The sequence below is a fragment of the Phragmites australis genome, chromosome 2, assembly GCF_958298935.1.
Source record: "Phragmites australis chromosome 2, lpPhrAust1.1, whole genome shotgun sequence".
NCBI classification, from domain to species: domain Eukaryota; kingdom Viridiplantae; phylum Streptophyta; class Magnoliopsida; order Poales; family Poaceae; genus Phragmites; species Phragmites australis.
Window position 1 is genome coordinate 5,153,346 of NC_084922.1, and position 18,463 is coordinate 5,171,808.

Here is an 18,463-nt window from a genome sequence, read left to right on the forward strand (position 1 = left end):
GGGACACGTGATTAGGGGGCGGGGATTGTGGCCATGGCTTTTAATTGACGCGATATCTCTCGGGGAGGCGCGGATTTGAATGCCCAGCGGGATTTTGGGGTAGTGAGGGCGGGCGGGAGGAGGAAGAAGCGGAGCTGTTCAGGAGGCTCAACGGCTCGGCTCGGCGCAAGGCCCACTTGACAGAGAGAGAGGGCGGGAGGGGCGGCTCAGTGGATCCATCCGGGCCCACCTAGCAGGGAGAGAATGCAGGAGAGGGAGGCTTGTGCACGAGGGAAGGCTAGCTCGGCCAGGGCAGGCCAGCCTCTGGCCCAACACAGGAGAGGATTGTGGCCTATGTGGGAATGAAAACCTATTGCAACTACGACGACATGAATACATCAAACTTAAATATAACCTATGACAAATTTACATTTAGAAAATAATTACTTCCTATTGAACAAAATTTACAACTCCTATTTAATTCTAGCAAAATTTTAAACTATTGCAAAAATTGAAAATTTAGGGTATTACACAGACGAGGAGCTCTTGCTCTATGTTGCATCCACCCCACAGGTCGTGAGCGCAGTATTGGTCATCGAGCGAGAAGGTCTTTAGCGACCAGTGTACTATGCTAATGAGGTCGTACACAATGCGAAGGCTCGGTACCCATAGATTCAGAAGCTGCTATACATCATTTTGATGGCTTCTCGCAAGCTTAGACACTACTTACAGGCCCAAAAAATAAAGGTAATCTCCTCGCTCTCGATCAGTGAAATTCTCCACAATAGGGATGTGGTAGAAAGAACAACAAAGTGGACAGTAGAGCTCAGGGAGTTTGATATCCAGTTCGTCCCTCGAATGGCTATCAAGTCCTAGGCGCTGGTCGATTTTGTGGCCGAGTAGTTATCTTTTGAGCCGAAGTAGGTACAACGACCAGAGGCAGATGAGCACTGGACCATGCACTTTGATGGGTCATTCACACTGAAGGGAGCGAGGGCTGGAGTAGTCCTAACCTCACCAACCGGTGACATCCTCAGGTACGTAGTTAATTTATGTTTTCCAGCCACTAACAATACTACGGAATACGATGGCCTCTTATCTAGAATGCGAACAACCTCCGTACTTGGGATCAAATGTCTGCTAGTGATAAAGGACTTGCTACTAATTGTTAACCAAGTGCATAAGGAATTTCAGTGCTTTGATCCGACAATGGTAACATACCTCACCAAAAGTGAGGAGACTGGAGCGATGTTTTATTTGTTTCAAAGTCAGGCACATCCCTCGAAAGGATAACTTCCTAGCCAATGAGCTGGCCCATTTAGCTTCTAGCAAACGTGTCCAGGACGGATTCTTTGAAGAAAGACTCACACGACCATCCACCGTGGTCTCGGACAGGGGTGAAAGGGTTGCTCCGCTTGGAAACAAAGCACAAGAGGCAACACCTTTGGAGGCAACGCCTCCTTCGATGTTGTCAACCTCGAGTGACCATCATGTGGTCACCCTGCTCAATTCAGGTTCGATCTGGATGGATCAGATCTCGGATTACCTACAGAATCAAGCAATCCCTGACGATGATGCATCAACAGAAAAGGTCTCATGGCAAACCCGCTGATACTCCCTAGTAGAGGGACACCTTTACCGCTAGGGAAGAAACAGCCTTTTACTAAAATGCATCACTCAGAAACAGGGGAGCATAGTGCTCTCTGATATCTATGGAGGCATATATGGTAGCCACGCTTCGTACCGCACTCTGGTCAGAAAAACGTTCAAGCAAGGATTTTATTGGCCCACTGCCCTCCAAGATGCATGTGAGCTGGTGAAATGGTGCGAGTCACACTAGTGCCATGGGTGACAAACCAACCTACTAGCCCAAGCATTGCAAACTATATCATTCTCTTGGCCTTTCGCTATCTAGGGACTTAATATTGTGGGACCATTCCCTAAAGCCCCAGGCGGTTTTGCATTCTTGTTCATTGCAATCGACAAATTCACCAGGTGGATATAGGCCGAGCCCGTCAGGAAGATTACTGCCGCAGCAGCGATTAAGTTCATACAGGGGCTAGTAGCGCGGTTTGGCAGTCCAAATTGCATAATTATAGACAACGAGACTCAGTTTGCCAGTAGTGCTTTCCAAGACTACTGCGAAGAGATCAGGACCAAAGTTTGCTATGCGTCAGTGGCATACCCACAGAGAAACGGATAGTTCAAAAGGGCAAATGGGATGATATTATAAGGGATCAAAACCCGGGTATTTGATTGGCTTATCAGCTATTCAAGATGATGGGTGAACAAACTATCCACAGTACTCTGGTCGTTGTGAACAACTCCCAGCAGGGCTACGATCGAGACCTCTTTCTTCCTTGTTTTTGGCGCAGAGGCAATGCTTCCCTCCAAGATCGCCCTTCGATCACATCGAGTGGCCAACTACTCGGACGATGACCAGGTGGCGTGATTCGAGGATGACGTAAACCTGATCGAAGAGTTTTATGAGTGTGCTCTAATCTGAGCTATCCAATATCAGCAAAGCCTCAGACGCTATCACAAACGCAAATTGAGGGAGCGAAGACTGGTCATAGGTGACCTCGTCTTTAGGCAAATCTAGAATAAGGCTGGTTAGAATAAACTCCCTGAAGTGGGAAGGGTCCTACAAAGTAGTCGATGTCACCCGATCTAGTGCGGTCAAGCTAGCCATGAAGGATGGCAGTGAATTACACAACTCCTCATCGCCATGTCGAGCAAGTTCTACGTGTAGGGTTTCTCGAAGATGTGCCTATTCCTCTATTTTGCAGAACCTTCTGGGTGAGCATGGAATAAGACTTCTAAGTTTTTAAAGATCAAAAGACTAGACTCTCTGTTTTGCAGGATGTCATGACCAACAACGAACCCCTACCGGATTGACTCTCCACTACTATAGGACCTAGTGACTAGGAAGTTAAAATGACCAGTTGGCATAGCGTGGGATCGCTGCTCATGCAATGGCAAAGGTACTAACGGCCAGGGATAACAACAGTGAGGCCACAAGTCCCTGCTCAGGTCAGGCACTAGTCACCACCGAGAGACTTGTCGTGCCAAGGATTATCCTCCGCTTCGACAGCCTAACTGACGGGCAGGGCAAAACAATCAGAGCCTATGCGCTGCGACAACACAGGGAAAACTTTCTGAAAACTCCGCACAGATGTCGGACCAAACGATCCAAAAATCGTAGGGCCCCTGTATAATCTTCTAGCCATCAGCAAGGCAATCAGAAGTGGTTAGAACATTTTCATTCATGGAAAGGATTGGTTACAGACATGATGATTACATTTGGTTGGACTAACTATCCGGTTACATGCCTGTTCTTTCCCTCCTAACTCATGTGGCCGATGCACAGTTGGTAGAAAGGTTCTGTCTGACTCTTGTAAGGCGTGGGGATCACCAACTCTAAGGATTCAGAAGTATGTTGACCGCCACTTACTCTTGAATGAGTCAAGGAACCTCTTATACTCTTCCCTGGGGCAACAACAGGTTGCCCTGGGAATTGGACGGTGGCCTGCATGGGGGCAGGAAGGATGGCCAGCGCGGAGACCCTATTGGAGCTACTGACCAACATCAGCGAACCCAGCAGACCCTTTTCTTCTCCTCCTCTGACTTCTCCTCTTCGTCGATCTCCTTCTGCAGAAGGTCCTAGTCGACCTCCTCCTCATCATCGTAGATGTCTATAGCCTCCCTCAGGGTGACCACTCGGACAGGTGATTGGACAGGATGACAGGGGGAGGCCCTCTCTACAACGAGGGAAGCACGAGGTGGCCGGCTCCAATTGTGCGAGTAGGTCCTTGAGATTGTCTGCCCTTGGGGGCACCACTGCCAGCGGAGCCAGTGTCGGAGGTGGCTCGAACCTTGCCAAAACCTCCAAACCCATCGACCTTCATGACGAAGGATGGGAGGAGGACACCATGATCTTCACAAAGAGTTGTTTTCTTGCTTTGTAAAAGGCATGGATGGGTAGCCAGCTGAGTGAACCCCTGCTTTTATAGCCCAGCCAGCTATTGATTCACACCTTGGGTGGAAGGGGGAAACACCATGGAAAATGTCCCGACGATCCTACCATTTACTACCTAGGGGACTCATGGCCACACCCCGGTCAAACCCGTGCACACGTGGTGGCACCTGGGCACCGGCACCCTAGTTTTTATACACATTCCATCATAGACACCTTGCAGGAAGTACTGAGGATTCTTAACCAACGTGGCATCCGAACTGCTTGAAGTCTGAAGGGGTGCACATGAGGAACTGAAAGCCCCTCGGGCCCGGCAACATTCAGTGTCTCTCTCTCTCTCTCTTCCTCTCAGGACAATTAACCTCTCCACATGATATGAAGTTTAGAGTAAAACTCTGAAAGCTAAACGGTATTGACAACTACTCTCCGGGTGGACTATGTTCCCTCGGGGTCTGAGTGGTGCAACCAGACTTGACCACGGCCACGAGGGAGCTTGGTAGCTACTATCGGAGTATTGAGTAAAGGGGAGTCCTACCAAACAGGCCCCACGAGGGGTATGCCGACTGATAGGGGATATTTTTTGAACCTTGGCCTTTCACGCAACCAGGTCAAAGCTCATACGACCAGCACAAGGGTTGCACGACCAGCTTTCTTGCGATATTATGAGATCTCACGACTAGTCCTTACTGGTTGCGGGGCCGGTCCTTACCTAACCCATCTAATCGCATTTATTGCTATCTACTCAAGTGTTTCCTTCCCTAGACACCCCATCAAGTGAACAAAGTCATGGCCAATGCGGTTGGGCACTACCTCGTCCCGTAGCCTTAAATGCTACAGATGGGGCCTTACGGGCTGACGCAGCACCATACGACTGATGAGATAGGGTCTATAGAATGACCAGGCAAGTGGATGATTTTGTAGGTAGACTCACGGGGCATAGGGATAGGACAACTTAGTAGATGATCTTACAGCGCACAATGATGGGATGGGCCAGGAGGCCAGGGAAGGTAGGTGTGGAAGCGTTGCACGGTTGGGACAAACATTAAAAGCTCTTAGGGCAAGTTAGGCCCACCTAGTTCTCCAGGATATGATCCAAGAGTTGAATATCTAGCTAGGCATGGGTCTACTAATCGGGGCCCACTTGTAAGTTTTCCCTCTCTTTGGTATATAAAGAGAGGAGGACCGGATTTGTAAATGAGGATGGGTAACTGATTCAGAAGCACTCATAACAAAATACACAAGACGTAGGGTTGTCATCCTTCGGGAGGCCTGAACCTGGATAACTCGGTATTCTTAAATTCAACACACACACATACCAAAGAACGCACACCTTTAGCGTTGTTCACACACCCTTCGACCGATACACCCCAGAATCATTGTTAGGGATTAACCCTCACTAAATATTTAAATAAATAGACCCATGATGAAAATATTTGCATAAATAGGTGCCTACCGCCCTCTAAAAAGGATGGAGCCCTTTCAAAGGGCGGTTAGCATGCTATGGTAGCACGGGTACCTCTTACCACCCTCTCAGGGGATGATTAGGTCTTACCGCTCTCTCAGAGGGCGGGTAGGGCCCACCTCCTGAGTGCAGAGTTTGTACCGCCCCTACCTGGCCACTCAGATGGCGGGTAGCCCCCTCCCACGAGTGCCCCCCACCACCCTCTGAAAGGTTGATCAGCTCCCTTGCCGCCCTCTCAGGGGGCGGTTACCCTGCCCCCGGGCCCCTCCCCTACCCAACACACTATAAAAAGGCTGGAAGTCAGCCAAAATAGGGATTTAAATCTAAAAAAAAAAGAAAGAGAGAGGGACGAGAGGAGAGGGAGGCAGCGCGGTGAAGCCCTACTGTTTTTGATCTGCGGATTTTAGATCTCGGTTTCTGGTAAATTTTTTAGACTTATATTTTTATTAGTAATTAAAATACAACTAGATCTAGGGTTTATGACATAACAGTAGTTACATTATATGAGACCTAGGGTTTAGCAAGGTAATCAGAAAATAAGGCTTTTCTGTCTTTTGTAGTATATTATAAAGATCTATTTCAACATGGTAGGATAGTCATCAAATGTATTATTGTATTTAGAGTACAATAGTTTCGATTATCTAGATTTTATAAAATAGTGATGTAGGTAATTATTATAGATAATTAGAAACTTTATTAAGTAGATGGGGGTTTAATTAGTTCAAATTGGTTAGTTTGCTTAGGAGCAATATTGATTGTAGCGAACTAAATATATTGTTAGGTGATCAACAGTTCCGGTAATTTTGTCAGGGTTTCGATAATCAAAAGTATAGTTTTCCAGTATTAACGTTAGACATATTTTTAGATGTTTCCAAGGATGTCTAATAAGCTATATTTTTAGATATATTATGGTGAACGTCAGATTGGTTATGGTCCTGGTGGTGTAGATCTCTCTGGATTTTAGCATGTCTCAAGAGACTTAGTAGAGCCAATGAAAGGACCATAGTGGGTGTGTGCAAGTGGCTGATGCACCACTTTCAACTGGATCCCCAATAACATGAGCTTAAGCTGAGAGCTGTGCTAAGTCATGCTACTTAGGGGTACGTTGGGGAGCTCGTCCTGATTAATACGCATCTACTTGGAGACAGTACATAGATATAGCATGTGAATGTGGTCCCCATCTTGTGCTACTACCTGAGGCATACCAGAAGGATCCAACAGAGAAAAATATTGGGGAAGTAGTACCAAGAACAAGTCAGACAGTGGTGGATGAAGCACACCCGACAACTGTGAGGGACGAGCAAGACGTTGGGGGATGTGCAGGAGTTGCAACCGAGGGGTGTAGCCGATGAGAGGAAGCACATCTCTAGAATAATTGAAGAGATGGAGAGGGAGGATTAGGACCTCGAGGAAGCCATTGCCAATGAGGATTCATCCGATGAGGAGGAAAATACTCATGTTCCTGCAAAGTGGAGAAATTAGGAATTTTCAAAGCTAGTGGTCAGTGAGGGTCATCAAACACCGTGGGGGTATCATGAGAACAAGGTGTCCCAGGGTGCTATGTAACCTACTATGGAGGTTGTTATTGATGTAGTGAAATTCTGGTTGATGTCTATTTGGAGGCAGTTCAAGGTTTTGAAGTCCAGCAAAAGGGAGTACGATGTTAAGTATTTGGTGTCTAATTGTCCGTAGCAGGTGCACGCATTTAGGGGAAAATGGGCTGACCATTGGGAGTGCTCAATAGTTAGGGAGTATAACTATCACATTGAGGAAATAGAGTTCTCACATCGGAACCTGTCATCTGCTTTTGTTGCTAATGTTATGTACGGAGAGATTGTGGACAACCTAAAGTATGAGCCAGTTCAATAATCCATGTATTAAAGAAAGGTTCCAGTACACAATAAACTACGCCAAGACATACAGGGCAAAATAAGGCTATTAAGATGAGGTTTAGGACATACAAAGATTTATATGACAACTTACCATGTCAACTAGCCACAATATGTGCGAAAAACCCTGAAAGTTACTTTGATATCAAGCATTACCCCTCGAGTGAGAAGCCTAAAAAGTGAGTATTGCAGTGTGCTTTCTTTGCATTTTTGGCAACCATCAAGGCATTTAGGCACCATCGACCCATTATTTGCTTGGACGGGATGTTCCTCATTAGGAACTATAAAGGACAGATAATGTCTGCAATTTGGGTAGACGGGAATAACCAAATTATGCCACTGGGGTTTGCCTTCGTGAAGAGTGAGAATGAGGATAGCTAGTATTGGTTCCTTGAGTGGGTCAAGCATGCTAGTATTCTGGACTGGCCTAATGTATATTTGATTCATGATCGACATGCAAGGCTGTTGCAGGCTTTGCTGGATGCAATATGGTAGTGTTCGATGGCGTATAAGAGCAAAGTGGCCCAACTTGAAGAGCAGGTGGTGCATGAGGCATATGGGTGCAAACTTTTATAGACAATTCAAAAACAAGGACTTGATGAATTTTTTCAAGAAATTGTGTAGACAAAACTAGCAGAGAAAGTTCAAAGTACTATAGACAAGACTAGACGAACTAACCATGAAGCAGACAACTGAGGTAGCAGACACCGGAGATGAGTCGGTTGCTCTTGGACCCATCCCAACAGATACTAAGGAGGTCAGGGTCAGCTGTTAGGAACTTTTTGCATTGGATATAAAATGAGCAAAGAGAGAAATGTGCATTGATGTACGGCACTGGAGGGGCAAGGTATGGGATAATGACAATAAATCTTGTTGAGATTTACAACTGGGTTATACGAGGTATGAGGTTCCTCCCACTTGTTGGAATATTTTGAAGCATTCTGTATGGAATTTGCAGATATTTCATTGATCGCTACGTACTTGCTTCAAAGACAATGGCAGATAATCGTATGTTGTATGGATCGATGCTATGTGAGTACATGGAGAAGACCACAAAAAGGCACATATGCACTGAATAACCCAGGTATTTGAAGCAACTGCGAGTGCGATGAAAGTGATCACACATACAAGAACTGTCCAAAAAATACGCCTGCTGTGTAGATGGGGTCATGATGGCAGTCAAGTGTGAATGTGTTAATGTATCTTGATGTTATATTTGTAAGGTTTTTGCCTTACCTATGTACGATGTATTTGGACCTTATATTTCTATTTGATTGTGTACCTATATACTATAATCTGTTCATATAACTGTGTGTACCTATATGGTATAAGATGTTCACATAATTGTGTGTATATGTAATATGTTCATGTAACTTTGTGTATATATATGTTATATGATGTTCACGTAGCTGTGTGTATATGTATGATACAACTAGGCTAAATTTGGTTTCAATGCAGACATGACGTACCCACCGACCCCCGAGCTTCTTGACCCTGCAGTGGACAAGAAGTATCATAGCTTCTTGTCTGCTGTTCACCAAAGTACTAAAAGTGGTCATCCAAGATAATTAAGCACAAGATTAGGGAGTGATTATTGCTAATAGGTCTAGACAGAGTTGTTTCTAGGTGTTGCTGCTTAAAGAGGGGATTCAGGAGTGTACATTGTACTAAGTGGTACGCCAGCACCGTGAGCCTTGGTGGCTCATGTTTGTTAACCCTTCGACTTGGTGTGGAGCGGGGGCAAAACTCTTATATAGGGACGTGGAGACCCTTGAATTGCTGGCTCAAGCTTCAAAGTGAAGACGATGACAAATGATCGGAAAGGAGGCTTGTGGTGATATCTTATCTTAGTGGCTTGGTGGCTCAACTTACTTGAGACCTAGGTGGTTTAAGGACCGTGACCAGGTGTTGTTCAGGAGATATAGCTTAGGTGACTACTCCAACATAGAATAAAGGTGACGTTTATACCATCGATACTATAAGATAAAAATACATTATGCTGAATTTGCTCTCTCTACCTTATTTACATTTTCGTATTTACGTACTTGCAATCATACATTTGCATGTTTAACTTCCTAAGTAGTTTGTTGGGATTGGCTATATGTTACAAATATTTTTAAACAGTAGAATAGATACAATAGATGAATTTAGAGCATATTTAAATAGAAATTAATATAAATTTATCTTGTAAAATTTTTAGAATTAATTAATTTTAAATATCTTAATTCACCTTCTATTAAGAAGTCACTAATCCCTTCACTGTCCTTAGAATTGCCTTACTGGCTACCATGGATGATAGATTCATCTCCGAAATTATGAGATCGTGCCTTTAGGATATGATCTGTGGTATATGCTTGCGTATTGAAATAATAATGCATTGCTGAAATTCAGGAACAACATTATGAACAGTGAGTTATCTATTTTGACAATGATTTTGATAAGTGAGAAGAAATACTCTGAAGCGCATCAAAGGAGCAGCAATTGCTGATGGCCCTTCCTTCCCCCCTTGGGATTTTTTCGGGGAATGTTGTTGCTTTCGAAAGTAATATACCATTCTTCGTACGTGCGGTTGTTCTTTTTTACTTGCAACACAATATAGTTTTGTCACATCACGACTTTGTCATTTCTGCATACAGGTAGAGAGATTGTCTAATTCAAAAGGTGTGCATCTCGCTATTATCAAAAGTGTACATTACTTATGTGCAACTGAGTATCTATGCAAACTCATGTATTTGTGTACACTGGCAACTCGATGTAATCTGTGCAGGTCTGCTAATTTATGTTCAGAACCTCGTGTCGGTCACGTAAGAAAAGTTATCGAGAAATGGCAATCAATGGTAAAGCGATATCGTTATGAAAAAAAAAAAGTTATGCGGTATTTCAATTTTCACCACAAGGCAAAACATCTAGATGCCCTTTATACGAGTTAAGAGCTCTGGAATTGTTGCATTCATCTTACAAAATACGGAGTATATATGTGCTGTCAAATCTCTAGCAGAACTAGTGGTCTGTAGCAAACATTCACCAATTCACCATCACACCTCTGCCTTGTGCTCGGGCCTGTGCGTGAACTCGAAATCGACATGAACAAACGCGCGCTCGACCTCGGGGAGCTGCTCCAGCTTCTCCTGCAGCGACTCGCCGATGTCGTGCGCCTGGCTCAGCGGCATGTCGCCCGGCAGCACGATGTCCACCTCGACAAAGTAGTGCGTGCCGAAGGTGTAGGCACGCACCGTGTCGATGTGCCGGATCTCCTCGTGGTGGTTCCAGATCAGGTACGTCAGCTTCGTCAGGTAATCCGCCGGCGCCGACTTGCCGATCAGCGTCCCCACGTTCTCCAGCACCGTCCTCGCCCAGGTCGTGATCGTGTACAGCGCGATCTGCATTCCTCGCAATTCATAGTTACATATATTGACAGTAACTGACGGCTGTTCCAATGCAGCAGTGGGTATGAACTGCATTGCAGTAATTTGTGTTGTGCTTTTTGGGGGGCAGTAATTTGTGTTGTGCTCACCAGTATGGCCCCAACTGGATCCATCCACCATTTGTAGCGGACCGCGAGCAACGCGCAGACGAGGCCGACCGAGTTCGTGATCACGTCGAAGAAATGATCCTGGGCGTATGCCCTGACGATCTCGTTCTTGAACGTCCGGCAGTACAGCATGAGGAAAAACTTGACGACTGCAACCGAGGACATGCTGCCTACCATCCACAGCTCTTGTGCGCGCTTAAAATTCGCGTGTTCCTGTTAGGCAGTTGCACAAGAGTGGCGTGAGCATATGAATCAGAAAAGAAGGCAAAGTTTTGGGCAAAGGTTTGCTGTCGTAACAGCAGATCGTGTACCTGCGTAATAAGTTGGCGCCCTGATTCGATCAGCACTTGAAAGCCAAGTGTGCCCATCACCGATGCAAAAACAATTATGCCCTACAATTTCAAGTTGTTCAGACAGTTAGCGAGTACATTGTCATGCGACATAAGTAGATACTCTGAATGATCAGATTATAATGTGGAATTCAGTGTAAGCATTTCAGGCTAAAACACATTTGTGTGAGGCAGGGGGTCGACAATTGTTATAAAAAAAATAAAACTTTTTTTGTAAGAAAGCTGATTCTGTGATTGGACATGAAGACAAATATTGAGAACTGCATAGGCTTCCATTCACGATCATCTTAAACACAGAACTCTACCAAAGTGACACTGTTTACTGAACAAGGTCCTTACCACTGGCTGCATGCGCCTCTTTCCAATTGGATAGCTGTACTTGTTGGGCTTTTTCATAGTATGTGCTGTAAACCAGAGTATGAAACCTGACAAGAGATCCAATAGAGAGTCCAGCGTCGATGCCATTACCGCCATCGATAAACTTTCAATGGAGGCAACAACTTTTGTAATGAAAAGGATCAGATTAATTATATTCGACAGGTTGATAGCTACTCTTTCGCTCTTTGCTAGTTGCCTCAACTCTTCCTACCAACAAAAAAAAGGAGAAATGTGACATCAATACTTTACAAGGAAACACAACATTGAGTGTCTAGTAACGAATTCCATAATCGCATACTACATAACTGTAAAGCTGTATAATGGACTTGTACCTCGGAAGGAGCACTCTGATCTAAGCAACCAAGCTCATTCATGGTCTCCATATCGCTGAAATCCTTCAGTAATTTTTCTTGTTGCTTGTAGTACTTCGCGATTTTCCTCTGCTTCCCTGAAATTAGGATAACAGGATTGTCAGAGGTGGTAGACTAGAAGACTGAACGCAAGGAAAAACATTGATCAACCAATAAATAGTAACTTCGTTCAGGAAACAGAAAGCAAAGTGACCATCTGCTACACACAATACAATCTTGCTACAACAGTCGGTTACGATTGCGAATGTATTTAAGACAGAAGAACCCACTTTCTTGATAAGTCAGAAACCTATTCAGAGCTAACTAGAAGAGTACCATCTATCGCAGAACTTTGTGATGGGCCAAATACACATTATTGACTACACTTCCAGGCACAGGGCGAAGCCCAATGGGGCTACCCTGGTGCATTGGAACTATGGCCTTTTTTTTTTACTAGATATAGCTCTGTATCGGACCTTTTATGCACCTCTTGCCTCAAGTGTATACACTAGCACCAGCCATTTACTCCTGCAAGTGCATGATCTATTCAGGATATGTTGAGTGATGCACCAGGATGGTCTGCGCTTTAGCTTCGCCCTACTTTCAGGCAGGAGTTAGGACATGCTAAGGCTAGTTAATGACTGCCATTCGGCTGCATAGAGATACATCCATATGTTCATGGAGAGAAGAAAAATCATGCTCAAAGGCGACGAATGGAAGCACGTGACAAGTGCAGTTGAATAGCCACATCATGCGTGGCGGGAAGTGAAAACAAAGACTTGTCCGGATCATCTTTTCTGCTATCCGCACTGTTTTCTGCACACCCATAATTTAGAGCACTTCCTTGTTACCAGTAACCCCATATATGTTTGAACAAAGATTTCTGTTAACGGGAAAACAAGTGCTGTTATGATCATCTTTCTACAGGGATATCAGGAAGGTCGTCAAAAACTCAAAACCAAGTTAGCGCATACTAAAGATGTCAACGGCGTCGATCATTGTTGTTATAAACCACACATCGAAACAACTTTAACTTCAGAATCAGTGTCACAAAGACCTAATAATCAGCAACGACGAGATAATATGTTTTCCATCAAGCTCATGCACCCAAAGAAAAGAGGAAGCAAGGTGAAAGCAATCAAGAGGAAGCAACACAAGAAGGCGGAAAGCAAAGGGAGGGACGGGGCGTGCGGCGCACCGTGCGAGCGGCCGAAGATCCTGGAGTAGAAGGGTGCCTGGCGGTGGAACCGCTCCGGGACGCGGACGCTCTCCATGCGCAGCCTCCAGGACCCCGCCTCCGCCCCATCCTCCGCGCTCCCGCCGCCGCGTCCTTGGCTCCCCATGGCTAGCTGGCTGGCTTCGTAGTGCAACTCAACTCCGCCGCCAAGTCCCGTCCACGGACCCCCACCCACGCCGCAGAATTATTTATCACCGATCGATCGCCTGTTCGTGTGCGCCTGTCACAGAAGACACAACGGAATGTTTCGGTTCGGCTTGGCCTCTTTCCTTTCTATCATGGCGTCGCCAAGTTCAGCACGCCGGGGCGGCCGCGTGGCGGCGAGGCCCGAAGCATCCACCGGCCAAAGCCCCGGGTGATTGGTTTCCCAACTTGGCCCGCGCTCCTACGTGCGTGAGTCGGCGCGTCGCTGTGCGCGTAGGCTCACGCCGTGCCACGGTTTCCGTTCTCCTTCATCCGGAAAGGGCGCACGTGGCATGGTTGGCGGGCCGGCCATCTGCTCCATACGACGGCGGAGAGAGAAACAGAGTTGAAGACGGCACAGCAACAAAGACAGACAGTGTTTGTGGAGTGCACACCACTTAAATTTTCGTTTTTTAATAATCTATTATATGTAGAACTTCAAATAAGAAATCCAATCATTTTCATTCTAAGTTTGCCCGCTGCACAGCAACATAAGTCCCCAAGCCCCGTGGGATTGAACCACCTAGCAGACTGAGTGCGTCGACGTGGGGAGCGCCCGTGGCCGCCGCGCGGCGAAAGCGATCGAATCCAGACTCGGGAGGGACCTGTCTCGGTCTCGTGTTGGCGGTTTCGCAGTTCGCAGCTACAAGCCGAGTCGGGAGTCCTGGAAAAGTGGGAAGACCTGAAAAGAAAAAGGAGGGAGCCCAGGATACCTGGCTTGAAATCGGGCAGAGAGAGAGAGAGAGAGAGGTGTGAAGAAGTCTGCAGAAGCTGGGAACTTGGCAGCTGAGCTTCGTCTGAATCGCCGCCGGCCAGAAGCCCGGAACGATCCCTCCACGCGCACTACGGTGATTGGTGACACGACAGGAGAGACGCGACAACTGAATCGATCAGTTCAGAAGCTCAAGGTGAAGTTGTACTCTTAACTCTCTCTGTTAGATTATATCTCAAAATAACAGAATCTAGTTGCATACAATTTAAAAAAACGCTTATAAATAACTTGTTCCTTGTACCATCATATTATAGATTTATTTTTGATTTTTCCCTTCGTACTGGATGGTTTTTTCATATTAAATCTCATGTCCACGTATCCAAAATTCCCAACACTCTCTCTACCAGAACTCTGCTAATTACGTGACAGACTCTGATGAAACATCTTGGAATTTTCGGTGCTGAAAAAGACAGTCATATCTTGCCGAGAGCAGGTGCATTCTTGCGTCCCTCTTGATAGCTATCTGATTTGCTCTTGCATCACCCAGCTCGCCTAATCTGTTACTAAAAGTGGTGCACCCCAACTTAACTTTTGACAATACCTCTTATTTTCGGCTACGCTTTTGATCATCTTTTTAAATTACTAGCGTATCAACTCGTACGACTGCACAGGCTAGAAATTTAGCTTACTGTTGAATTGTAGATATTTATGTTAATAATGGTTGTATATTAAGATACATCAGCTATTTATATTTAAATATTAGAATGTAAAATATAAATATAATTTGTGTTCATAATATTGAAATCATATTTATTATTTGTGAATAGATCTAATTTATAATTTTCATTTTACGTGGAAGTAGTTTTGGGGCTGTCGGAGGGTGAACTTCTCAAGCGGGGATCCGGAGGGACCCCTTTGAGATTCGGCCGGGGGATGATTCTGAATCCGTTCTGCGGGTGAAATAAATGGGCGTAAATGAGATGCAGGTGGAATGGAATGATCGGATGCAGGAAGTAGTAAATGCTCAGGGGATTTTTAGACAGGTTCGGGCCGCACTGAGCGTAACACCCTACTCTTGTGTGTATGTTATAAATGCTCTGAGAATGTCTTTCTGAGTGTTTGTTGGGTTACAAGAATATTTGTCTAGTCTAGAGCTTCGTGCTCCTTGTTCTTCGACTGATCTATGCTTCGGTGTTCGGTCTGGACTCAACTCGTACTGAACTTGACTCGGTTAATGTCGAACTCCAGCACCTCGTATTCTACTTCTCCTTCTTTCTCCAGAGAGCCCGCCCGGCTTATATATCCGCTGGGGCGGTAGCGCGCCCAGAAAGGATGGCGCGAGTTTCAAGGCGCTATAAATGGAAAGCAACCATCATGGACTGCTGCGCGAGGTGACAGGGAGGGTTGAAAACGCGTCCCCGTGCGGTCTTGTTCGTCATCATACCGTTTTCCAACGGGCGCCGCGGGGAGGGCCCACTGGGCAGCCACCAAGCAGCTCGGCGTGCCCGCCTGGTCAGAGCAAGCCTGACACAGCAGGGCGGCAGACGAGGTGCTTCGGGCTCCGCGACGTTATCCCGAGGCATATCGGATGACGCGCGATAGGACCCGTGCATTAAATATCCCCACACCTCCCTGCCAGGCCGTGGCAAGGACTAACAGCAAGCGTGGGGGAGAAGTTGGAAATGACAGGCCACGCGCCCTCTTAAATGCAGCATCGAGCCTCTCACTGGTCGACACCTCACCGCTGGGCCTCTGTGGGGACCACCGGCAAAGGACTTCTCTGACCCTCGGGGAACCGAGTGCTCGGGGGCCACTGTTCACAACCCCGAGCACTCTCTCCCGGACACGCCTTTTCTTGGTCCTCGGGGAACCGGGTGCTCAGGGGGCCACTGTTCATGGTCCCAACCACTCTCTCCCGGAACTGGCTGTTCGGGTCCTCGGGGCACCGAGTGCTCGAGGGCCATTGTTCACGGCCCCGAGCACTCTCTCCCGGAACTGACTTCCCTTGGGTCCTCGGGGGACTCGGGTGCTCGGGGGCCACTGTTCGCAGCCCCGAGCACCCTCTTCCCAATACTTGGTTTTTCTTATCGTCGGGGGACTTGAGTGCTTGGGGGCCACTATTCGCAGCCCTGAGCACTCTCTTCCTGGCATTTGGTCTTCTCGGGTCATCGGGGAACTCGAGTACTCGGGGACCACTGTTCATGGCCCCGAGCACCATCTCCCGAAACTCGGTCTTCTCGAACCTCGGGAAGATAATCCCCGAAGGAGGGCACCACATGGCACTCTACTATTCTGGCCTAGGGACTTGGGGACCCCCAGTTCTTGTGTCACCGACAGGGGCTAGACTTTATGATTTATTTTTTAATCTTCTATGTTGTTTCGTCTGGTTGTTGATTCATGGTTATAGACAATCAATTTGACGGTCGGATGTTTTATTTTTTTAGAATTTCTAGAATTCTTTTAGAATTAATATGGAGGCTTAAAAAAAACCTCCAATTAGTAAATATAAGATACCAGTGATGGTTGTGCCCATCTCACATTTAACCACTCCCTAGAAAATAAACGAAGCGATACGGCTGCGTGATAAGTTCTTGCTGAATACCTAGGCTTCCTATGCCAATCAGTCCAGCTGCACGTTTGCATTAGACTCCTTCAGTCCTTCTGCCCCTTAAACTTTTTATACGGATCACATCGTCACAGTCTCGACTCTTGACAACCTTGCTCGAATGGCAAGACACGTGCGTAGCACAAACTAGGGAAAAATTATATGCAATGGTTCTCGAGACGAGGATCCTGCAGCAGGATCTAGATGACCACAACATATCCCAACATGATCTAAAAAGGTAAACGACACGAATTCAACACTAATCATATATGTTAAGTACTAGTAAATATAAGAGATAAATTTTCATTTGAATAAGATCCACTGCTCAACGATATACACGTTGAAGACAGGTAGACCATCCAAATAATGCTGTAGGATGAGGCTTATGCAGCAGAATAGATTTTTTTTTTCCCACAAAAACTGGGGACGCTGACGAGTTGCGTGCATGCAAGCTACGCGATTCTGCATGCTGCGTACGTGGAAGATCGGGCAGGTCAAATTGCTGGTTGCGTTAGGTTCCCCGATAGTTTAAAACTTTTAATTCTGCCGTGCGTTTTGTTTTCTCGAAGCGCTGTCTTGTCCCTGTGATCGTCAAGCTAAAAGGAAAAGTTCCCACAGATGCCCTTGTTCATGTCACGGCAGACTCTAATTAAAACGCCTCGAAAGAACAAGAAAAGAAGTATTCGTTCTTGGTTCCATCTACCAACGGAATGTACTAATTCCTTACTAAAAAAAGGTGCCATTTTCAACATCGTCAGTCTTCAAAACACTAATTACTTGCTTAGTGCTACATGAATCTAACAATCGTTCTAGAATCAATCTAACAATCACTAAAGTAGATACTTTCCAAGTGTTTCTGTACAGGGCCATGCTTGATGCTTGGTTGGTGAAGTGAGGAAAATAAAAGATCACAAAAAGTATGTATACCCAGTCCGCATGGGACTCCACTAAGCACCACTCGTTATCTACGCCTGCTTTGCCACGATCTTTAGTTATTTGTATTATCTTGGAGTTAACTAGCTGAGATCACCAAATAATTCTTCCTAGTGCTACATGTTTTAATTTCTCCCAACTTGATTGATTATAAACAGGGAACGTCGAATAGGGGATCATAGGCAAGAAACGCGACGGTGTTGCATGGCAACGAAGTAAATCAATCTGCTGAACCGAACATTGGAGCATACTACAGGCAGAGGAGAAAATGGGGGTACCGTGGCCGCGGAGGAAGACCCTGGTGACGAACGGCGGCTCCTTGGGCCGCTCCGGCATCTGGAAGTCGCTGACGTTGAGCCGCCACGACGCCGCCTGCCCCGCTATTTCCGCCGCCGCCTGCTCCTTGTTGCCCATGCCCGCCGGCCGGCTGGCCAACCACAAGCCAGGCAATCTACTAACCAAGCACGACGATAGGAGAGAGAGGATGAAGGAGAACTAGAGTAGCAGAACGCATGTGGAACCGCAGCAGAGCGTAGTATGCGTGTTTTGGTTCTGAGAAGTCGGTGGCCACAGGGCACACGGAGATTATGAAATGCGTGTGCGTTGCCGTTGCCTGCCTTGCCCTCGTGTTTCTTCATGCGAGAACGGGGAGGCAGCGCGAAGTGGCACGGTTGGGGGCGCGACGGCTCGATGGATTTGCTGCGCCGTTTTGTTCCCTAGCGCCCGTCCGATCAGCGACCAGTTCGCTCTTTCTGCCGGCCCCATCGATCGATCGCCTTTGGTTTTACTCCGGTCAGGGGCGGCTCACGCCTGCCGGCTGCCTACGCACACACGACACGGTAGAGTGGTACACGTGCGAGTGGACGTGCCAAAGTGG

General features: G+C 46.5%; 1 protein-coding gene across 2 annotated transcripts; it reads right to left on the minus strand.

Moving 5' to 3' along the window:
* Nucleotides 1-10,163: 10,163 nt before the first annotated feature.
* LOC133895780 (metal tolerance protein 7-like) lies at nucleotides 10,164-18,114 on the minus strand. 2 transcript variants are annotated; one of them, XM_062336300.1, is made up of 6 exons: nucleotides 17,865-18,114; nucleotides 11,899-12,014; nucleotides 11,528-11,773; nucleotides 11,150-11,230; nucleotides 10,821-11,051; nucleotides 10,164-10,686 (listed from the first exon to the last, which is right to left on the minus strand). In XM_062336300.1, exons 1-6 carry the CDS (start codon nucleotides 17,998-18,000, stop codon nucleotides 10,342-10,344), a joined length of 1,155 nt encoding a protein of 384 aa, XP_062192284.1. In that variant the 5' UTR covers nucleotides 18,001-18,114; the 3' UTR covers nucleotides 10,164-10,341. The 2 variants fall into 2 exon arrangements, with proteins under 2 accessions (XP_062192284.1, XP_062192274.1); XM_062336290.1 differs by lacking the exon at nucleotides 17,865-18,114 and adding an exon at nucleotides 13,115-13,602.
* Between the last annotated feature and the right edge of the window lie 349 nt (nucleotides 18,115-18,463).